The sequence below is a fragment of the Argopecten irradians genome, chromosome 10 (genome assembly GCF_041381155.1).
Source record: "Argopecten irradians isolate NY chromosome 10, Ai_NY, whole genome shotgun sequence".
In the NCBI taxonomy this organism is placed as follows: Eukaryota; Metazoa; Mollusca; class Bivalvia; order Pectinida; family Pectinidae; genus Argopecten; species Argopecten irradians.
Window position 1 is genome coordinate 1,688,494 of NC_091143.1, and position 24,050 is coordinate 1,712,543.

Consider the following 24,050-nt stretch of genomic DNA (forward strand, 5'->3'; position numbering starts at 1 on the left):
ACAGACAGGTAACACATCATCAGAACTACAGACAGGTAACACATCATCAACGACTACAAACAGGTAACACATCATCTACACTACAGACAGGTAACACATCATCTCAACTACAGACAGGTACACACATCATCTAAACTACAGACAGGTAACACATCATCTACACTACAGACAGGTAACACATCATCTCAACTACAGACAGGTTACACACATCATCTACACTACAGACAGGTAACACATCATCTCAACTACAGACATGGTAACACATCATCTCAAACTACAGACAGGTAACACATCATCTCTAACTACAGACAGGTAACACATCATCTCTCAACACTACAGACAGTAACACACAACTACTACAGACAGGTATACCACATCATCTCAACTACAGACAGGTAACACATCATCTCAACTACAGACACGGTAACACATCATCTCAACTACAGACAGGTAACACATCAACAACTACAGACAGGGGTAGACACATCATCACAATGACAGACAGGATATAACACATCATCTACACTACAGACACAGTAACACATCATCTCAACTACAGACACACATCATCAACTACAGACAGGTAAAACAATCATCTCACTACAGACAGGTAACATCATCTAAACTACAGACAGGTAACACATCATCTACAACTACAGACAGGTAACACATCATCTCAACTACAGACAGGTAACACATCATCTCAACTACAGACAGAGTAACACATCCATGCAACAGTCAACTACAGACAGGTAAACCACATCATCTCAACTACAGACAGGTAACACATCATCTCACACTACAGACAGGTAACACATCATCTCAACTACAGACAGGTAACACATCAATCTCAACTACAGACAGGTAACACATCATCTCAACTACAGACAGGTAACACAATCATCTCAACTACAGACAGGTAACACATCATCTCACACTACAGACAGGTAACACATCATCTCAACTACAGACAGGTAACACATCATCTACACTACAGACAGGTAACACATCATCTCACACTACAGACAGGTAACACATCATCTCAACTACAGACAGGTAACACATTATCAGAACTACAGACAGGTAACACATCATCTCAACTACAGACAGGTAACACATCATCTCAACTACAGACAGGTAACACATCATCTCAACTACAGACAGGTAACACATCATCTCAACTACAGACAGGTAACACATCATCTACACTACAGACAGGTAACACATCATCTCAACTACAGACAGGTAACACATCATCTCAACTACAGACAGGTAACACATCATCTCAACTACAGACAGGTAATAACACATCATCTAAACTACAGACAGGTAACACATCATCTACACTACAGACAGGTAACACATCATCTCAACTACAGACAGGTAACACATCATCTAAACTACAGACAGGTAACACATCATCTCAACTACAGACAGGTAACACATCATCTCAAACTACAGACAGGTAACACATCATCTAAACTACAGACAGGTAACACATCATCTACAACTACAGACAGGTAACACATCATCTCAACTACAGACAGGTAACACATCATCTCAACTACAGAACAGGTAACACATCATCTCAACTACAGACAGGTAACACATCATCACAACTACAGACATGGGTAACACATCATCTCACACTACAGACAGGTAACACATCATCTCAACTACAGACAGGTAACACATCATCTACAACTACAGACAGGTAACACATCATCTAGAACTACAGACAGGTAACACATCATCTCACTACAGACAGGTAACACATCATCTCAACTACAGACAGGTAACACATCATCTACACTACAGACAGGTAACACATCATCTCAACTACAGACAGGTAACACATCATCTAACTACAGACAGGTAACACATCATCTCAACTACAGACAGGTAACACATCATCTAACTACAGACAGGTAACACATCATCTCAACTACAGACAGGTAACACATCATCTCAACTACAGACAGGTAACACATCATCTCAACTACAGACAGGTAACACATCATCTCAACTACAGACAGGTAACACATCATCTAGAACTACAGACAGGTAACACATCATCTCAACTACAAACAGGTAACACATCATCTCAACTACAGACAGGTAACAACTACAGACAGGTAACATATCATCTCAACTACAGACAGGTAACACATCTCACTAAGACAGGTAACACATCAAAACTACAGACAGGTAACACATCATCTAAACTACAGACAGGTAACACATCATCTAAACTACAGACATAACACATCATCTACACTACAGACAGGTAACACATCATCTAACTACAGACAGGTAACACATCATCTAAACTACAGACAGGTAACACATCATCTCAACTACAGACAGGTAACACATCATCTCAACTACAGACAGGTAACACATCATCTACACTACAGACAGGTAACACATCATCTAAACTACAGACAGGTAACACATCATCTCAACTACAAACAGGTAACACATCATCTCAACTACAGACAGGTAACACATCATCTCACTACAGACAGGTAACACATCATCTAAACTACAAACAGGTAACACATCATCTACACTACAGACAGGTAACACATCATCTACACTACAGACAGGTAACAAATTGTTTGTATCATGATATTAACAAATTTACCACAGAAACAATTTTAAACATCTTCAATACTGAAAAAACTGAATAAGTAACAAACTTGACATTGTAGTCTAGACCGAACAATAGTAATAAAGTTTATCTTCTTCTAGTCTTTACTATCAGTATTGAAAATTTCACCTTGTAGACTTAACAAGTCACTTTGACATTGTAGACATGTACATACAAATAGACATACAATTCAATACAGAAACAAACCTGACATTGCCTGCGTAGAACTATGCATGGATGCGAGAGGATGTGTTCTGCAAACACACTACTGTAAAATAAAAGAAACGTGGTGCATGGTAGTGATTCTTTTGAACATAAATCATATACAATATACTTAACATCTGCATGGCCGATGTGATTCTGCATTCAGTTTATTACAGTCCAACTACTGAGCATAATCTCTAAAAAAAAGTTATTGAATAATGGTATCCTTTCAACTTCAGACTTTTCTCAGTCTTCAATCACGTACCTCACCCTATGTAGACAGTAACAACTAACCTTGATAGTCCTATGGCCCATCCAGCAAATGTCTGAATTTGTTCTGAAATAAAATAATTTAATGAAATTACATAACTATTTCTCTGAAAGCTTATATGGTTCAATTGCACATAATGTACTTTCTTTTGAAAATGTATGGGGAAAGGAAATTTTTAGTTTTTATTCCACAATATTACATTTTATTTTATCTTAGTTAATGATATAGCAAGATTGGACTAACTGGGCCAATCAATCATCAGTGACCAGGTAAATCAATCGGAAGAGCATCCAACTAGTGTTCAGCTCAGATCCAATGGCAAGGTTCGAATCCAGGTCTGGCTGCTTTATTTTCTTCTCTCCTGTTATAAATTTAGCACCCAAAACAACTACCCATGTGGTCACAGTATCAAGGTCTAGTATATCTAGGACACCCATGTGGTCACAGTATCAAGGTCTGGTATATCTAGGACACCCATGTGGTCACAGTATCAAGGCCTGGTATATCTAGGACACCCATGTGGTCACAGTATCAAGGTCTGGTATATCTAGGACACCCATGTGGTCACAGTATCAAGGTCTGGTATATCTAGGACACCCATGTGGTCACAGTATCAAGGCCTGGTATATCTAGGACACCCATGTGGTCACAGTATCAAGGCCTGGTATATCTAGGACACCCATGTGGTCACAGTATCAAGGCCTGGTATGTATAGGACACCCATGTGGTCACAGTATCAAGGCCTGGTATATCTAGGACACTCATGTGGTCACAGTATTAAGATCTGGTATGTCTAGGACACCCATGTGGTCACAGTATCAAGGTCTGGTATATCTAGGACACTCATGTGGTCACAGTATTAAGATCTGGTATGTCTAGGACACCCATGTGGTCACAGTATCAAGGTCTGGTATGTCTAGGACACCCATGTGGTCACAGTATCAAAGCCTGGTATGTCTAGGACACCAATGTGGTCACAGTATCAAGGCCTGGTATATCTAGGACACCCATGTGGTCAAAGTATCAAGGTCAGGTATGTCTAGGACACCCATGTGGTCACAATATCAAAGTCTGGTATGTCTAGGACACCCATGTGGTCACAGTATCAAGGCCTGGTATATCTAGGATACCCATGTGGTCACAGTATCAAGGTCTGGTATGTCTAGGACACCCATGTGGTCACAGTATCAAGGTCTGGTATATCTAGGACACCCATGTGGTCACAGTATCAAGGCCTGGTATGTCTAGGACACCCATGTGGTCACAGTATCAAGGCCTGGTATATCTAGGACACCCATGTGGTCACAGTATCAAGGCCTGGTATATCTAGGACACCCATGTGGTCACAGTATCAAGGCCTGGTATATCTAGGACACCCATATGGTCACAGTATCAAGGCCTGGTATGTCTAGGACACCCATGTTGTCACAGCATCAAGGTCTGGTATGTCTAGGACACCCATGTGGTCACAGTATCAAGGCCTGGTATATCTAGGACACGCATGTGGTCACAGTATCAAGGCCTGGTATGTCTAGGACACCCCTGTGGTCACAGTATCAAGGTCTGGTATGTCTAGGACACCCATGTGGTCACAGTATCAAGGTCTGGTATGTCTAGGACACCCATGTGGTCACAGTATCAAGGCCTGGTATGTCTAGGACACCCATGTGGTCACAGTATCAAGGCCTGGTATATCTAGGACACCCATGTGGTCACAGTATCAAGGTCTGGTATGTCTAGGACACCCATGTGGTCACAGTATCAAGGTCTGGTATGTCTAGGACACCCATGTGGTCACAGTATCAAGGTCTGGTATGTCTAGGACACCCATGTGGTCACAGTATCAAGGCCTGGTATGTCTAGGACACCCATGTGGTCATGGTATCAAGGCCTGGTATATCTAGGACACCCATGTGGCCACAGTATCAAGGTCTGGTATGTCTAGGACACCCATGTGGTCACAGTATCAGGGCCTGGTATATCTAGGACACCCATGTGGTCACAGTATCAAGGTCTGGTATGTCTAGGACACCCATGTGGTCACAGTATCAAGGTCTGGTATGTCTAGGACACCCATGTGGTCACAGTATCAAGGTCTGGTATATCTAGGACACCCATGTGGTCACAGTATCAAGGCCTGGTATGTCTAGGGCACCCATGTGGTAACAGTATCAGGGCCTGGTTGTATCTAGGACGACCCATGTGGTCACAGTATCAAGGTCTGGTATGTCTAGGACACCCATGTGGTCACAGTATCAAGGCCTGGTATGTCTAGGACACCCATGTGGTCACAGTATCAAGGCCTGGTATATCTAGGACACCCATGTGGTCACAGTATCAAGGTCTGGTATGTCTAGGACACCCATGTGGTCACAGTATCAAGGTCTGGTATATCTAGGACACCCATGTGGTCACAGTATCAAGGTCTGGTATGTCTAGGACACCCATGTGGTCACAGTATCAAGGCCTGGTATATCTAGGACACCCATGTGGTCACAGTATCAAGGCCTTGTATGTCTAGGACACCCATGTGGTCACAGTATCAAGGCGTGGTATATCTAGGACACCCATGTGGTCACAGTATCAAGGTCGGGTATGTCTAGGACACCCATGTGGTCACAGTATCAAGGTCTGGTATGTCTAGGACACCGGTGTGGTCACAGTATCAAGGTCTGGTATGTCTAGGACACCCATGTGGTCACAGTATCAAGGCCTGGTATATCTAGGACACCCATGTGGTCACAGTATCAAGGTCTGGTATGTCAAGGACACCCATGTGGACACAGTATCAGGGCCTGGTATGTCTAGGACACCCATGTGGTCACAGTATCAAGGTCTGGTATGTCTAGGACACCCATGTGGTCACAGTATCAAGGTCTGGTTTGTCTAGGACACCCATGTGGTCAGAGTATCAAGGTCTGGTATGTCTAGGACACCCATGTGGTCACAGTATCAAGGTCTGGTATGTCTAGGACACCCCATGTGGTCACAGTATCAAGGTCTGGTATGTCTAGGACACCCATGTGGTCACAGTATCAAGGTCTGGTATGTCTAGGACACCCATGTGGTCACAGTATCAAGGTCTGGTATGTCTAGGACACCCATGTGGTCACAGTATCAAGGTCTGGTATGTCTAGGACACCCATGTGGTCACAGTATCAAGGTCTGGTATGTCTAGGACACCCATGTGGTCACAGTATCAAGGTCTGGTATGTCTAGGACACCCATGTGGTCACAGTATCAAGGTCTGATATGTCTAGGACACCCGTGTGGTCACAGTATCAAGGTCTGGTATATCTATCTATCTCGCAACGACAAGGTATCATCTCATGTATCCCTAAGGGAGATAAATCCAGACATTTCTTAAAAAATTGGAGGCCAATAACTCTTTTGAATGTTGTCTATAAAATAGCATCAGGTACCATAGCTCGTAGACTTAAATCAGTTTTGGATGAAATAATTGATAATGATCAGACTGGGTTTTTAAAGGGGCGTTATATCGGCGAAAATACCAGACTTGTCTATGATGTCATGCAATATACAGAAGAAAATGATATTCCAGGTATGTTTTTAATGATTGATTTTGAAAAAGCTTTTGATTCGGTCTCTTGGGTTTTTTATAGAAAAAGTTTTACATTTTTTTGGTTTTGGGAACAGTATAATAAATTGGGTAAAAACCTTTCACAACAATGCTAGTGCTACTATTAATCAAGGTGGGAATTTATCTTCATTTTTTCCAATTAAAAGAGGCTGTCGTCAAGGCGACCCTATAGCTCCTTATATCTTTTTATTCTATGCGCAGAAATTTTGGCAATTAAATTACGACATAATGAAGGAATAAAAGGAAATTGATATTAATGGCTGTCCAATACTCTTATCGCAATACGCGGATGATACCTCACTGGCACTAGATGGTTTAGAGAAATCACTTAGGGAATCAATAAAAGAATTAAGACATTTTGCTAATATATCAGGACTTAAAATGAATGTTTCGAAAACTCAAGTGGTATGGATCGGAAGCAAAAAATATAGCTCGGATACATTTCTTCCAGAACTAGATCTTCAGTGGGGGCAAGAGAGTTTCACTCTTCTAGGAATTGATTATCATGTTAATCTGCATATGATACCCAAGTTAAATTTTGACAAAAAACTGATAAAACTTAAATCTCTCATAAAATCATGGAATAGGAGAATTTTAACTCCAATTGGCAAAATACATATAATCAAATCACTACTTATTTCCCAATTCAATCATTTATTTATATCTCTGCCAAACCCAGATGAAAAATTTCTTTCCAAAATTAACTCTGTTCTCTATGAATTTCTATGGGATAGTAAAATAGATAAGGTTAAAAGGGATATTTTGATACAAAACTATAATGAAGGAGGACTTAAAATGGTAAATATTAAGGCCTTCATTGACTCTCTCAAAGTCAGTTGGATAAGAAGAGCTCTTCTTAGTACATCTAAATGGCAAGTGATTCTCAAAACATATATAAACATAGATTTGTTAGCTAACTGTGGGCTTGAATATGTAAGAGTGTGTCAAAATAAATGTAATAATAGTTTTTGGTTTGATGTATTTAAAGCCTATCAGCATTTGCATTCTAGTTACAAGAAGAATGTTAACAAACATCAATTTTATATGAAAACCCCTATCTGGTACAATGAGGAAATTACTATAGGAAAAAAATATATTTTTATGAAGGACTGGTATCAGAAAGGAGTTATAGTGATACAAGATCTAGTGAAGGATAAAACCGCAGGTACTTTTTTTAACTTTGATGAATTTACTCAAAAATATCAAATTCACAGTAATTTTTCTACATTATCTAAGTGTGTTATCCGCAGTCAAGAAATATTGCACCAATGCAGCTCTCCCATATGCTAATGTTGTATATCCTTACATTCCAATTAACCTGGAATTATTTCTTGTGAAGTCCAAAGGATCTAAACACTGTTACAACTTTCTTATTAAAAATAATGTAATTCCAACTGGACAGAAAAAATGGAATAAGACTTTTGACTTTGACAATCCTACTTGGAATAAAATTTTCAAACTTCCTTTCACTATCACTAAAAATACAAAGCTTCAATGGTTTCAATATAGAGTTAATCATCATATTCTTACTACAAACTCTCTACTTTTTTAAATCTCATGTTGTCATTTCTCCATTATGTGTTCTCTGTAATTCTGAAACTGAGACTATTATTCATGTGCTGTGGGAATGTCAAGAGGTTCAGAACCTTCTTTATACTTTTGAAAATCTTTTAGATGCACTCGTCATTCCCTTCAATTTTAATAAAGAATCATATCTATTTGGTCTTCTTTCACAGAATCTGAAAAATAATGGGATAGATAATGAAATTCTCATTATAATCAAACATTATATTTACAAGATGAGATGTCTGCATAACTCCTTAAGTATAAATACTTTAATCAACACTATCAAGGACCACTATAGGGTACAAAAATATATAGCTACTAGTAAAGGTGATTCTGCTAAAGAAAAGTTTGATAAGAATTGGAAGAAATGGGAAAAACTGGTAGCATTGTAAAAGGTATACATTATTTGCCCAGGTTTCTTTTTTTTTTTTTTGTTTTTTTTTTTTTTTTTTTTTCAACTCTCTTGCTTATTTATCTTCCCGATCTTGAATATTATTGCCACAATTAATCAAATTTTGCTTTTACTTTTCTTGCAATGTTGAATATTTGTTGTCTCATAGTTACACCCCACCTTTCTTTCTCTGTCTGTCTCTCTGTGTGTCTCTCTGTCTGTCTGTCAGTCTGTCAGTCTGTCTACATGTCTGTGTGTCTGTCTCTGTCTGTCTGTCTGTCTATGTGTCTGTCTCTGTCTGCTTGTTTCTGTCTATCAGTCTCTCTCTCTCTCTTTCTCTCTCTCTCTCTCCTAATTAGGTTTGGTATGTTTGTTCTGTTTGTTTGTACACAAATCAATTAAAAATACTTAAAAAAAAAATAAAACCCATTCAGATCAATTTGGATGCTTACATGTAAAATGTACAATGACTACCTCATACAATTATCGTTCTCTATTAATGATGTCTTTGTGGATGATCTCATATATAATGTTATGTTTGAGGATAAGAGGACACGTAATAACTTTGATTATGATATCAAAATATAAGATTTAAAATTTATTGACCATGTTATTAAAATACATGTAGTAAGGATATTTTGACAATGATGATGATCATGGTAATGATGATGCGAACTGAGTTGTATATTGAGTAAATATATTTACTATGATGATGATGATGATGAATGAGTGAATGAAGACTATGAATGATTTGTGTGCTGATATCTAATGTAACTTTTACATTTTGAAAACTTCTGAAAAATAAAAAAATACAAAAAAAAAAAGGTCTGGTATATCTAGGACACCCATGTGGTCACAGTATCAAGGTCTGGTATGTCTAGGACACCCATGTGGTCACAGTATCAAGGTCTGATATGTCTAGGACACCCGTGTGGTCACAGTATCAAAGTCTGGTATGTCTAGGACAAAGACGAGGAAGGAGAAGCTAGTTATATCTCTATTGGAATTCCTCCTCAAGACTCTTTTATAGCTAAGCTCAAGCCCTCTAAACTGTAGTCTGGAAACTCAGGTAAGGTTGACCTAATCCTTGTAAGGGTCTATTACAGAATCTTTAGAGCTTTGACACATCAGGGGAGGAAGACGTGATCATGTAACAGTGAGGGATTTTCAAAAAGAAGTGCTATGCCAACACCATTGGTATCGGGCCAGGTCATCTCCAATTCAGACTACTTACAAAATATTATCACCGAGAATAGACACTTACCTTGGTCTTTTCAACGAATGAATAATTTATCTACTCATCGCCATCTATTTCATCACACATGCACGTTCTATTGTGTCAACACAGTAGTTTCTTTTCTGCAACTTTAAATTTCCCTCATCGTCATCGCCATGCATTTTCTCATAGTATGCAAATCACCTTTAATCTTGACAGATTGCTAATTTGGGTAGTACCTATACCTTGAATACATCGGAATCTTCCAATGCTGGCCAGTTCCATCATAGGGTTTGATGGTCCTCCTTCCTCAGACGTTTCGGCGCTTAATCCATGACGTCCTCAAGAGGTTCGCCGAATGGGTTGATCAATCCCAGCCAGGCACTGACCTGCTCTTGCTGCTGCCTCGATGTCACTGCAGCATCCTGTCTGGTTGTTGCTACAGCTTAATTCTGCCTGCTGCATCACGTCTGTGTAGTGATGTCCTCGGACTCATCACCGGGTGTGTCTAGCACTGTTGCTGGTGACCACTCCATCGCTCGTCCCTCTTCCTCCTGATGCCGCCTCTGCCTGTCAGCTCACTGCTCCCACCAACTTCTTCCTTTCTGCTCCCACGACGCCCAGCAATCTCATAGTTCTACACAATGACTGCCTGTGGAACCCTCGATATCTGATCTCCACTGGAAGGCACCATGTCCTCCAACCTTGTTCCTGGCAATCCTCCACGAGTTGCTGGTACTTCAGCCTCTTCCTCTCGTGTGCCTCTTCAATCCTGTCCTCCCATGGTACTGTGAGTTCCACCATAAGGACCTGCTTAGAGTTCCGGGACCACAACACAATGTCTGGGTGAAGGGGTGTTGACACAACTTCCTCTGGAAATCTCATGCGTTGGTGGATGTCAGCCCTCATCTCCCAGTCTGCTGCCGTTGCTAGTATCCCACCTCCCTCCTAGATATAATATTCATTTGTTGAATAGACTAAGGTTAGTGGTGCTTCTCGGTGGTCAATCTGAATCGGAGGTGACCTGGTCCCATACCAAACAGTGTCGGCTTATTCCACGTTATGATATAGCAGTGCGCTCTGACCCTAAACTAGACATCTATATATCATAATGTCAGGGGTGTACAATTCTGAAAATTTTGCACTAGCCCAAGGGCTAGTAGCATCAATTTTTCACTAGCCCTGATCAGAAGTCTACTAGCCCTATTTTTTGTTAGTTTTTATATGTGCATTTTACTCGATCTGGATTTTTTACAAACCTGTACAGAACAAGTACAGTGTGTTAAATACCATTCTGCTAATAAAGATATCGCACAGATTGTTTCACAGGTACCAGGTATTCATTTAGTAAAAACATTCTTGATTCAATATTGACAAGGCAACAATGCCATCACATGCAAAATACTTTAGATTTAAAATTATGGTTCTTATTTCACTCAGATATTTCCTTTAAAACTATCAGTAGAAAGAAAACATAATCCGTATATATCTAATAAAGTTTAACTTTGATATTAAAAGCTTAGCAGGAAAATGTAAAGTGAACAATCAGTATTTATTACCTACTGTTTTCATTTTATAGGTATGATGAATTTAGTAAATAGTACAGTTCATGAAAATTCTGTAAAAAAATCTTTAATTGAAACTACTGTTTTACTGAACACTTACCTATTTTCCCTAATTTTCTGAGCATTGAAAAAAACCTTTATCTAGTAACATTTGCATGATACATTCGTATTTGAATCAAATAATGCCAATTTCATATAGATTTATTCCAAGAACTACACAAAATCAATTTTACAATTTACTATGAAATATTTTGTAAATGATTATTAATTAGTACTGCTGATTTAAGTTTTCAATATATCATAAAAATATGCGAAAGATAGATGAAAATATGCAAAAATATTGTACCTATAATTATGAAACCATTATTAAAGTTATTTTGAAAAACATTCAGTGGGTTAATTTGTGTCAACTGTGTTAACTAAGCATACCTATGTATCTGCAAGTGTACATGACAACATTTTACCGTGTATTTTAATCACTTCAAAATGATTCGCTATCCATCTCACAGCAGTAGTACTTTCTGAATCCAACCCTCATATACTCAAATTTATAACACTAAAATGATAATGATGCTAGATAATAAAACTGTCACTTCATAATTGATTCTTATCTAGAGTCAAGAAATCTAGATTTTCCCGTTCCCTGTCTGTCAGCAACATCGGCAAACACATGGCCATCTGGGTCACTCAAGCGCTTAACTTTCATCAATTACATAACAAAACGTTTGATGCACCTAGATGAAGAATGTTATTTACGTTTGGGAACCACCTGTGGTATGCATCGATATCGTTTGCTTCAGTTTTGACGACACATTTACTGCTAGTAGAATTCTAATTGGCAATAAAAAGCTAAACTGCTGATTTACAACTGAAATTTCAATGTGAATATAGGATTTTAACAGAAATTTTCACTAGCCCACGGGCTAGTAATGATCGTGAAGCCACTAGCCCTGACCTGAAATTCACTAGCCCAGGACGTCGGGCTAGTAAACTAGACATCTATATATCATAATGTCTAAGTCTGGTGTCAGGGCCAGAGTATCTGAATGCCAGACATTTCGCCCCAACTTTGGTTAGCCCCCAGACAGTTAGCCCCAAAGTTGGTTCGCCCCCAGATGTTTCGCACCATATATGATGACATTTCACCCCCAACGTATAATATATATTAGACTGTAGTAGGACTGTGCCTACATATATTCAAACCCTGATTCTGTTTGGGGTTCCGCAATGATAGAAACAACACAGTGAAACATTTAACGAATATTTTATTAGCAAGTATAAAACACAATATAATTCTCGAGACAGAAACCCCTAGACATAGAGGCTATCGGAAGGACATACAGTACATAACGCAACGTTCACACCTGCCAGGTCAGCCACTGGCTTCGCCTGTGTATAGAGATTACACACACACACGGAGACATATTACAAATAGAACAGAGGAACAACACACCCACCTCACGTGTGGACAAGTCAGGAAATAGACAGAAAGAAAGGAGAAAGAGAGTCTGACCAGCTCTCGGAGCTTTGTCCAGACTACTCGAGAGAAATAGAAAGTCGGAATTTATACCAGAAAAGACCAATGAGAATAGAGAACAGAAAGTAGCCAATGAGAAGAGAGATAACAGATTGAAAGTGAAAGTAGAACACAAATAGAAGTAACACTCCTTCCGGTAGCTGTCAAAGATATGTACAACAATACTCAACAAAGATTGCACTCTCACACCGCCACGGCCGGGTCTACAATCTCACAACTTCCACAAGACTAGTATTTTATTAATCATTCATCTGCTGTTCATTGCTCGGTACTCGTGTATATTCTTATAAGTCTTCAAAATTGATTTTATGTTAATGGAAACAAGTTGTAATTTTTTTCTTGTTTTTTTACAGTTTAATTATCTAGCGGCCGCCACTTAATTTTTCTGGTGGCCGCCAGATAACTAAACACCGGTCGGTTAAGGAACCAATGAGCCGCCTTGTCAATCACCTGTAATTATATTGACTGACAAGTGAACCTGGTCTGGCCGCTACATTTTCTCCTCTCCTGTTACATAAGTGTACCACAGGCGTCTGCATCTGGCTTTTGGAAAAATAAAATATCCTACCCCTACTATATGAACGTAGTAGGGGTAGGTTATTATATTTTTATAAAACCAGAAGCAGACGCCTGTGAGTATGCATCGATAATGTAGTCGTGGGAAGGATCATACTCGGGAAGGGCTATTGTTTTCATCTTACAATATTTGTATGTGAAGTGGGACCGCGCTTATCCCCTGTGTTTTCAACAAACACATTTTTGTCCCACTTGACATTGAATCATGCGTTTAGAGTTATTTCCCTTGCTTTATTTTTTCAAACCTGATTGTCCACGATTTTCCTGTGGCTGCTGGTGTGATCTACCGGTTCTCTCATAAAATGCATCATCCTGTCGCGGTTCATGATGCCTAAAAGACTGCCTTCGGTTTCTTTCTTGCACAAAGGAACGGTCACTCATTGTTTTTGCTCCTCGATCAGGAACCGGTAACTTCCACTCACTTGCATTGCATGTCGGGAAATGTGTTCCGTTTGACAGATGCGTTCGGATAGAAATACTTTCAATGCAAACACTCAGAAGTTCAATAAAACTTAATTAAGATATACTACAAAATACGGTTTACAAATAATTTTGATTTAACGTTACAGATATATACAGATGCTTGCATAAATAAAGAATCTGGAGTATGTGGTCACAGAGGAATTCCTGAATACACTGTTTCATCTTTTTTTTTTCACCGGCGTGCATTCGATTAGGCCTAAGGCATTATTATTCACTTCCGGTCAACGAGCAGGTAAGAGTTCTGTGTGATTTTTTGCTCCAAAAATAGTATAGGCTATAACACTGTAAATGAATGTTAACAGGGTTTATATTGTATAGCTATAAATAGTTCATCAACATAGTATGTAACATTCAAATCTGTCAACATTCAAGAAGCATTCAAACAGTGCCTAACGTTACAGTCTTGAATCACTCTTGGTGCCCAGGAGGCTGAAACCGTTAACTAACGTTAGCTGCGAAATATTGTTGTCATGAAGATTTTTTTCTTGAAGAAATGTATTATAGATGTTCAAAGAACGTTTTCTAACGTATAAAATTGTGGTTTTTTTTTTTAAATATTTCATGCATTAAATCAAAAACATATGATTGAATGTTACTGCCCGAACAACTGTATGTATGGTTGTATGCAAGGTTGTATGCAAATATGTATTTTTTCTGTTGAACATGCAGGAATATTGTTGATGGGAACTGCCAATAAAAACTTAACAACATGGTAGTGACTCTCACCATCACCTTACTGAACAACCAAAGTGGTGTATATTCTCCTGGACAAACAATTCAGGCTAATGTCCAGTTCAATACAACAGAAAACAGCCGTGTGAAAGGTTTGTTTCAGTATACTTTAACTTTCTACTGAAGATAAGAATATTATATGTGTTATCCCCTGTCTGACATGTGTCTGTTGTCTCCCCTGTCTGATATTACATGACAATGTCAGTTATCTCCCTTGTCAAATATCACATGGCAGTGTCAGTTATCTCCCCTGTCTGATATAACATTACAGTGTCAGTTGTCTCCCATGTATACTATAACATGGCAGTGTCAGTCATTCCCCCTGTCTAATATAACATGGCAGTGTTAGTTATCTCCCCTGTCTGATATAGCATTACAGTGTCAGTTATCTCCCCTTCTGATATCATGACAATGTCAGTTATCTCCCCTGTCCAATGGCAGTGCCATTTGTCTCCCCTGTCTGATATAACATGACAGTGTCATTTGTCTCCTCTGTCTTATATAACATGGCAGTATCAGTTATCTCCCCTGTCCGATATACTTGTCAGTTGTCTCCCCTGTCTGAAATAACATTACAGTGTCAGTTTCTCCCCTGTATGATATAACATTACAGTGTCAGTTGTGTCCCCTGTCTGATATAACATTACAGTGTCAGTTGTCTCCCCTGCCTCACATAACTTTACAGTGTCAGTTGTCTCCCCTATCTGACATAACATTACAGTGTCAGTTGTCTCCCCTGTCTGACATAACATTACAGTGTCAGTTGTCTCCCCTGTCTGACATAACATTACAGTGTCAGTTGTCTCCCCTGTCTGACATAACATTACAGTGTCAGTTGTCTCCCCTGTCTGACATAACTTTACAGTGTCAGTTGTCTCCCCTATCTGACATAACATTACAGTGTCAGTTGTCTCCCCTGTCTGACATAACATTACAGTGTCAGTTGTCTCCCCTGTCTGACATAACATTACAGTGTCAGTTGTCTCCCCTGTCTGACATAACATTACAGTGTCAGTTGTCTCCCCTGTCTGACATAACATTACAGTGTCAGTTGTCTCCCCTGTCTGACATAACATTACAGTGACAGTTGTCTCCCCTGTCTTAATGTCATAATGTAATTGTTTTGGGTGCCTTCTATAAGAAATATCCTCATTAATTATACTTTACAAAAATGTGATTTGTTGTAGAAAGCTATTTGAACAAATCACCTGTTTTATTTAGTATGTGATTATATTTCTATCAGCGGTGTTATGCCAAGTTTAAAGGAGAATCTCGCACTAGTTGGTCCACAGGATCTGGTGACAATAGACAGAGCCATAGTCAAACCGAGAGTTATTTCAAAACTGAGATTCCACTGTTTCAAGGTTTGTAATAAACTCAGTCTGCCATTTTCAGCATTTTTCTAATGCCCATGACTAGTAATTTTACAGCCAGACTAGTGTCAATTGAAATGAACCAATATGATTGGACTAGTGGCTAGCAGCCTGATTAAAATTGGTAAATACTATACTTTTCAACACATTTTGAGTATCCAGGCTGTAATTTGGGTCAAAATCGTAAGAAAGCTGATTATGACTGAAGCAAAATTGCTTTATATTTAATTTTGACTAATGATTAAATAGTTGGACTAGTAAAAATTTTGGATTTACTAGTCCAAATGACTATTGGCGAAAAAAATCAATGCCACAGACTGTAAACTCCCAGAAAGGAAATGAGTGTAAAATAATGGATGAGTCAATTACTCCCTAATGGTCCCGATTAAAGTTTATAGGCCTTAACTAGAATCAAGTGATCTACAAAAATAGAGAATTTCAACTGGATCTGTACAAATATTCTTTTAAAAATATTTTAAATATATCAATGATGATAGTAATATGAAAGACACACAAGGTGGCATACTTCCTGAAATTTCTTTATAATTTACAATTATAATTGTCCTACAAAAAATAGATGACCATGTACTAACTGTCCATGTTTTAGTGACAAACGCTGATGAAGATTTCCTGGAGTTCGTCCCTGGGACCTTTAACTACCCAGTAAACTTTGTATTGCCGGAGACCTTACCCTCGGCCTTTGAGGGCGGGACTGGCTATGTGAGATACCTGATCAAAGCCAAAGTGAAAATTAAGGGTGGAATTATCTATAGAGTACAACACCCATTCACAGTCATCGCCATGCTGGACCTGAACACCATGCCAGAGGCACGGGTAAGTATTTATAGTGGGGGGTATATGACATAGGCACGGGTAAATATTTTTGGTGGAGGGAGTGGTGGGGGGGAAAGGGGGTTGTGTTACATAGTCATCACCATGCTGGACCTGAACACCATTGGGGGGGGGGCAGTACATATCAAACTGTATTGTCTTAATTTCACTGTACATTATTTGTTTCTAAATAATGCCTTTAGCAGAAATAAACAAAGGAACAACTTCACTTTTATTTTTAGATACAGTAATACACAGATAAATCAGAGTCAGCGGACCAAGGCAAAATATTTGACTTATCCGATGATTCGACTATCATCGGCTCATCTGTGTTTTACTGTTCACGAAGACATTGACGTCGAAGTTGTACTGACTGCACCAACAACTGTTTTCATGTTGGCGTTTTCACACTAATTGGTTTAAGATAGGCAATAAATATATAACAAGAACATTTTTTATCGAACAATAACGTTTGTTAGCACTGTTACGGTTGATCAGTCATGTTCGGTCAATCTGACTGAGACCCAAATGTTCGACACAAAAAAGGAAATTTTGAAATATAGAAGAAGGAAGAGACCGTTTAATCGAATAATAAAACATGTAATTAAAACTAGTATTTGACACCTATTGTTTATTAACTGCGACAGAGTAAATCATTTAGAATACATTTATGTTCGAGAAAGAAAATAAAAAGTTAACTAGCCAAAGGAAGACAGTTGAATGTCAATTAAAACTTCTAATATAAAAAAAAAATTAGCCATGCTCATTCATTCATGCTTTATTTACTAATAGAAAGAAGGAAAAAAAATCAGGACTTATTGAAACATTGGACTCATCCGATGTATTCGATTCAACCATGTTTGACACAAGTGAGTTTTAATAGTTCTATACCATGTATTAACATATATATCCTTTACCAGAATGAGTAATTGGCAATTCATTATTTTAGTTTAAAATTACTTAGAAAATGAGATTAACAGACATAAAAAAGGACCAGGAATTATGTTTTGTGACAAAGAATGAATTTACTATACACAATTTTTTTTTATATAAAATTTGTAGACAAATATAGGGTTGTAATTATTCCTGATATGAAAATATTTAATTAGTAGGACAATGGTCTACATGTATATGTACTTTTAAAAAGATGTGTGTTTTCAGATGCCAACCCAGATGCAGGATACTAAGACAGGATGTTGTTGGTGTTGTGAAACAGGTCCTGTGACCTGTATGATGCGACTTGACCGACAGGGATATGTACCCGGGGAAGGCATACCTATCTACGCTGAGGTCACCAACAGTGGCACGCAATCCATCAGAAAAACCACAATTAGTCTCCATATGGTAAATCATTATTGTAATGTAGAGAAGAAAATAACAAAATGGAATATGTCGTGTTTTTCATGATGTTGTTTTCAAAGATTACTGATTTTTAACAATTTTTCAAACCAAGGAAAAGAGTACATAAATACAGTATACACAAAAATTAGTATGAATGAATGTACACATACAGTAAAACACATTTATAATAATCACACTTACATTGTTACAACATAGTCATTCCTGTCAAGGTTCCTAAAATATACATGTACATGTAATATGTACATAACAAAATATATACTTTTAACAAAGTGACTTTGATGGTCCCAAGAGGTTTGTTATAACCTTGTTTTACTGTATGGTCCCCTGAGGTTTGTTATAACTTTGTTTTACTGTATGGTCCCCAGAGGTTTGTTATAACCTTGTTTTACTGTATGGTCCCCAGAGGTTTGTTATAACCATGTTTTACTGTATGGTCCCCAGAGGTTTGTTATAACCTTGTTTTACTGTATGGTCCCCAGAGGTTTGTTATAACCTTGTTTTACTGTATGGTCCCCAGAGGTTTGTTATAACAAAGTGACTTTGATGGTCCCCAGAGGTTTGTTATAACCTTGTTTTACTGTATGGTCCCCAGAGGTTCATTATAACCTTGTTTTACTGTATGGTCCCCAGAGGTTTGTTATAACAAAGTGATTTTGTTGGTCCCCAGAGGTTTGTTATAACAAAGTGACTTTGTTGGTCCCCAGAGGTTTGTTATAACAAAGTGACTTTATGGTCCCCAGAGGTTTGTTATAACCTTGTTTTACTGTATGGTCCCCAGAGGTTTGTTATAACCTTGTTTTACTGTATGGTCCCCAGAGGTTTGTTATAACCTTGTTTTACTGTATGGTCCCCAGAGGTTTGTTATAACCTTGTTTTACTGTATGGTCACCAGAGGTTTGTTATAACCTTGTTTTACTGTATGGTCCCCAGAGGTTCGTTATAACCTTGTTTTACTGTATGGTCCCCAGAGGTTCGTTATAACTGTGTTTTACTGTATGGTCCCCAGAGGTTTGTTTACAAAGTGTTTTTGTATGGTCCCCAGAGGTTTGTTATAAACCATGTTTTACTGTATGGTCCCCAGAGGTTTGTTATAACAAGTGACTTTGTTGGTCCCAGAGGTTTGTTATAACAAAGTGACTGTATGGTCCCCAGAGGTTTGTTATAACCAAGTTTTTACTGTATGGTCCCCAGAGGTTTGTTATAACCATGTTTTACTGTATGGTCCCCAGAGGTTTGTTATAACCTTGTTTTACTGTATGGTCCCCAGAGGTTTGTTATAACCTTGTTTTACTGTATGGTCCCCAGAGGTTTGTTATAACCTTGTTTTACTGTATGGTCCCAGAGGTTGTTATAACTGTGACTTTGTATGGTCCCAGAGGTTTGTTATTACAAATGACTTTGTTGGTCCCCAGAGGTTTGTTATAACCTTGTTTTACTGTATGGTCCCCAGAGGTTTGTTATAACAAAGTGATTTTGTTGGTCCCCAGAGGTTTGTTATAACAAAGTGACTTTGTTGGTCCCCAGAGGTTTTTATAACCTTGTTTTACTGTATGGTCCCCAGAGGTTTGTTATAACCTTGTTTTACTGTATGGTCCCCAGAGGTTTGTTATAACAAGTGTTTTTGTATGGTCCCCAGAGGTTTGTTATAACAAAGTGTTTTTGTTGGTCCCCAGAGGTTTGTTATAACCTTGTTTTACTGTATGGTCCCCAGAGGTTTGTTATAACCTTGTTTTACTGTATGGTCCCCAGAGGTTTGTTATAACTGTTTTGTTGGTCCACTGTTTGTTAACATGTTTGTCCCCAGAGGTTTGTTATAACCTTGTTTTACTGTGTTGGTCCCCAGAGGTTTGTTATAACAAGTGTTTTACTGTATGGTCCCCAGAGGTTTGTTATAACAAAGTGTTTTGTTGGTCCCCAGAGGTTTGTTATAACAAAGTTTTTGTTGGTCCCCAGAGGTTTGTTATAACAAAGTTTTTTGTTGGTCCCCAGAGGTTTGTTATAACAAAGTGATTTTGTTGGTCCCCAGAGGTTTGTTATAACCTTGTTTTACTGTATGGTCCCAAAGTGACTTTGTTGGTCCCAGAGGTTTGTTATAACCTTGTTTTACTGTATGGTCCCCAGAGGTTGTTATAACCTTGTTTTACTGTATGGTCCCCAGAGGTTGTTATAACCTAGTGTTTTACTGTATGGTCCCCAGAGGTTTGTTATAACAAAGTGATTTTGTTGGTCCCCAGAGGTTTGTTATAACAAAGTGACTTTGTATGGTCCCCAGAGGTTTGTTATAACCTTGTTTTACTGTATGGTCCCCAGAGGTTTGTTATAACAAAGTTTTACTGTATGGTCCCCAGAGGTTTGTTATAACCATGTTTTACTGTATGGTCCCCAGAGGTTTGTTATAACCTTGTTTTACTTGTATGGTCCCCAGAGGTTTGTTATAACCTTGTTTTACTGTATGGTCCCCAGAGGTTTGTTATAACCTTGTTTTACTGTATGGTCCCCAGAGGTTCGTTATAACTGTTTTACTGTATGGTCACCAGAGGTTCGTTATAACCTTGTTTTACTGTATGGTCACCAGAGGTTTGTTATAACCTTGTTTTACTGTATGGTCCCCAGAGGTTTGTTATAACCTTGTTTTACTGTATGGTCCCCAGAGGTTTGTTATAACCGTGTTTTTGTTGGTCCCCAGAGGTTTGTTATAACAAAGTGACTTTGTTGGTCCCAGAGGTTTGTTATAACCTTGTTTTACTGTATGGTCCCCAGAGGTTTGTTATAATAAATGATTTGTTGGTCCCAGAGGTTTGTTTTTGACTTGTTGGTCCCCAGAGGTTTGTTATAACCTTGTTTTACTGTATGGTCCCCAGAGGTTTGTTATAACCTTGTTTTACTGTATGGTCCCCAGAGGTTTGTTATAACCTTGTTTTACTGTATGGTCCCCAGAGGTTTGTTATAACCTTGTTTTACTGTATGGTCCCCAGAGGTTTGTTATAACCTTGTTTTACTGTATGGTCCCCAGAGGTTCATTATAACCTTGTTTTACTGTATGGTCCCCAGAGGTTTGTTATAACCTTGTTTTACTGTATGGTCCCCAGAGGTTTGTTATAACCTTGTTTTACTGTATGGTCCCCAGAGGTTCGTTATAACCTTGTTTTACTGTATGGTCCCCAGAGGTTTGTTATAACCTTGTTTTACTGTATGGTCCCCAGAGGTTTGTTATAACCTTGTTTTACTGTATGGTCCCCAGAGGTTTGTTATAACAAAGTGATTTTGTTGGTCCCCAGAGGTTTGTTGTAACCATGTTATAACAAAGTGACTTTGTTGGTCCCAGAGGTTTGTTATAACCTTGTTTTACTGTATGGTCCCCAGAGGTTTGTTATAACAAAGTGATTTTGTTGGTCCCCAGAGGTTTGTTATAACAAAGTGACTTTGTTGGTCCCCAGAGGTTTGTTATAACCTTGTTTTACTGTATGGTCCCCAGAGGTTTGTTATAACAAAGTGATTTTGTTGGTCCCCAGAGGTTTGTTATAACAAAGTGGCTTTGTTGGTCCCCAGAGGTTTGTTATAACAAAGTGATTTTGTTGGTCCCCAGAGGTTTGTTATAACAAAGTGACTTTGTTGGTCCCCAGAGGTTTGTTATAACCTTGTTTTACTGTATGGTCCCCAGAGGTTTGTTATAACAAAGTGACTTTGTTGGTCCCCAGAGGTTTGTTATAACAAAGTGACTTTGTTGGTCCCCAGAGGTTTGTTATAACAAAGTGACTTTGTTGGTCCCCAGAGGTTTGTTATAACAAAGTGACTTTGTTGGTCCCCAGAGGTTTGTTATAACCTTGTTTTACTGTATGGTCCCCAGAGGTTTGTTATAACAAAGTGACTTTGTTGGTCCCCAGAGGTTTGTTATAACAAAGTGACTTTGTTGGTCACCAGAGGTTTGTTATAACCTTGTTTTACTGTATGGTCCCCAGAGGTTTGTTATAACCTTGTTTTACTGTATGGTCCCCAGAGGTTTGTTATAACAAAGTGACTTTGTTGGTCCCCAGAGGTTTGTTATAACCTTGTTTTACTGTATGGTCCCCAGAGGTTTGTTATAACAAAGTGACTTTGATGGTCCCCAGAGGTTTGTTATAACAAAGTGACTTTGATGGTCCCCAGAGGTTTGTTATAACAAAGTGACTTTGTTGGTCCCCAGAGGTTTGTTATAACAAAGTGACTTTGTTGGTCACCAGAGGTTTGTTATAACCTTGTTTTACTGTATGGTCCCCAGAGGTTTGTTATAACCTTGTTTTACTGTATGGTCCCCAGAGGTTTGTTATAACAAAGTGACTTTGTTGGTCACCAGAGGTTTGTTATAACAAAGTGACTTTGTTGGTCACCAGAGGTTTGTTATAACCTTGTTTTACTGTATGGTCCCCAGAGGTTTGTTATAACCTGTGTTTTACTGTATGGTCCCCAGAGGTTTGTTATAACTTGTTTTACTGTATGGTCCCACAGAGGTTTGTTATAACCTTGTTTTACTGTATGGTCCCCAGAGGTTTGTTATAACAAAGTGACTTTGTTGGTCCCCAGAGGTTTGTTATAACCTTGTTTTACTGTATGGTCCCCAGAGGTTTGTTATAACCTTGTTTTACTGTATGGTCCCCAGAGGTTTGTTATAACAAAGTGACTTTGTTGGTCCCCAGAGGTTTGTTATAACAAAGTGATTTTTGTATGGTCCCCAGAGGTTGTTATAACCTTGTTTTACTGTATGGTCCCCAGAGGTTTGTTATAACAAAGTTTTTGTTGGTCCCAGAGGTTTTTTATAACAAAGTGACTTTGTTGGTCCCCAGAGGTTTGTTATAAACCTTGTTTTACTGTTGGTCCCCGGAGGTTTGTTATTACCTTGTTTTATTGTATGGTCCCCAGAGGTTTGTTATAACAAAGTGACTTTGTTGGTCCCCAGAGGTTTGTTATAACAAAGTGTTTTTGTTGGTCCCCAGAGGTTTGTTATAACAAAGTGACTTTGTTGGTCCCCAGAGGTTTGTTATAACAAAGTGACTTTGATGGTCCCCAGAGGTTTGTTATAACCTTGTTTTATTGTATGGTCCCCAGAGGTTTGTTATAACCTTGTTTTATTGTATGGTCCCCAGAGGTTTGTTATAACCTTGTTTTATTGTATGGTCCCCAGAGGTTTGTTATAACAAAGTGACTTTGTTGGTCCCCAGAGGTTTGTTATAACAAAGTGACTTTGTTGGTCCCCAGAGGTTTGTTATAACAAAGTGATTTTGTTGGTCCCCAGAGGTTTGTTATAACAAAGTGACTTTGTTGGTCCCCAGAGGTTTGTTATAACAAAGTGACTTTGTTGGTCCCCAGAGGTTTGTTATAACAAAGTGACTTTGTTGGTCCCCAGAGGTTTGTTATAACAAAGTGACTTTGTTGGTCCCCAGAGGTTTGTTATAACCTTGTTTTACTGTTGGTCCCCAGAGGTTTGTTATAACTTGTTTTACTGTATGGTCAACAGAGGGTTTGTTGTACACCAGTGGACTGTTGGTCCCCAGAGGTTTGTTATAACAAAGTGACTTTGTTGGTCCCCAGAGGTTTGTTATAACAAAGTTTTACTGTATGGTCCCCAGAGGTTTGTTATAACAAAGTGACTTTGTTGGTCCCCAGAGGTTTGTTATAACAAAGTGACTTTGTTGGTCCCAGAGGTTTGTTATAA

The 24,050-nt window shown here is 38.6% G+C and overlaps 2 protein-coding genes across 2 annotated transcripts in view; one reads left to right on the forward strand and one right to left on the reverse strand.

The window, feature by feature from the left end:
* The window catches only part of LOC138332879 (mitochondrial outer membrane protein SLC25A46-like), a 32,695-nt gene extending 18,662 nt beyond the window's left edge, over window positions 1-14,033 (reverse strand). The window contains exons 1-3 of the mRNA XM_069280875.1: window positions 13,826-14,033; window positions 3,152-3,194; window positions 2,861-2,921 (exon numbers count right to left, since the gene is read on the reverse strand). Of these exons, the coding sequence (XP_069136976.1) occupies window positions 2,861-2,921; window positions 3,152-3,194; window positions 13,826-13,961 (240 nt within the window). The 5' untranslated portion in view covers window positions 13,962-14,033. The remainder of the gene's footprint in view (window positions 1-2,860; window positions 2,922-3,151; window positions 3,195-13,825) is intronic.
* A 29-nt stretch (window positions 14,034-14,062) lies between these two features.
* The window catches only part of LOC138332880 (arrestin domain-containing protein 3-like), a 28,982-nt gene continuing 18,994 nt past the window's right edge, over window positions 14,063-24,050 (forward strand). Inside the window, exons 1-5 of the mRNA XM_069280876.1 lie at window positions 14,063-14,295; window positions 14,733-14,894; window positions 16,047-16,159; window positions 16,776-17,002; window positions 18,161-18,343. Coding sequence (XP_069136977.1) covers window positions 14,773-14,894; window positions 16,047-16,159; window positions 16,776-17,002; window positions 18,161-18,343 — 645 coding nt within the window. The 5' untranslated portion in view covers window positions 14,063-14,295; window positions 14,733-14,772. The remainder of the gene's footprint in view (window positions 14,296-14,732; window positions 14,895-16,046; window positions 16,160-16,775; window positions 17,003-18,160; window positions 18,344-24,050) is intronic.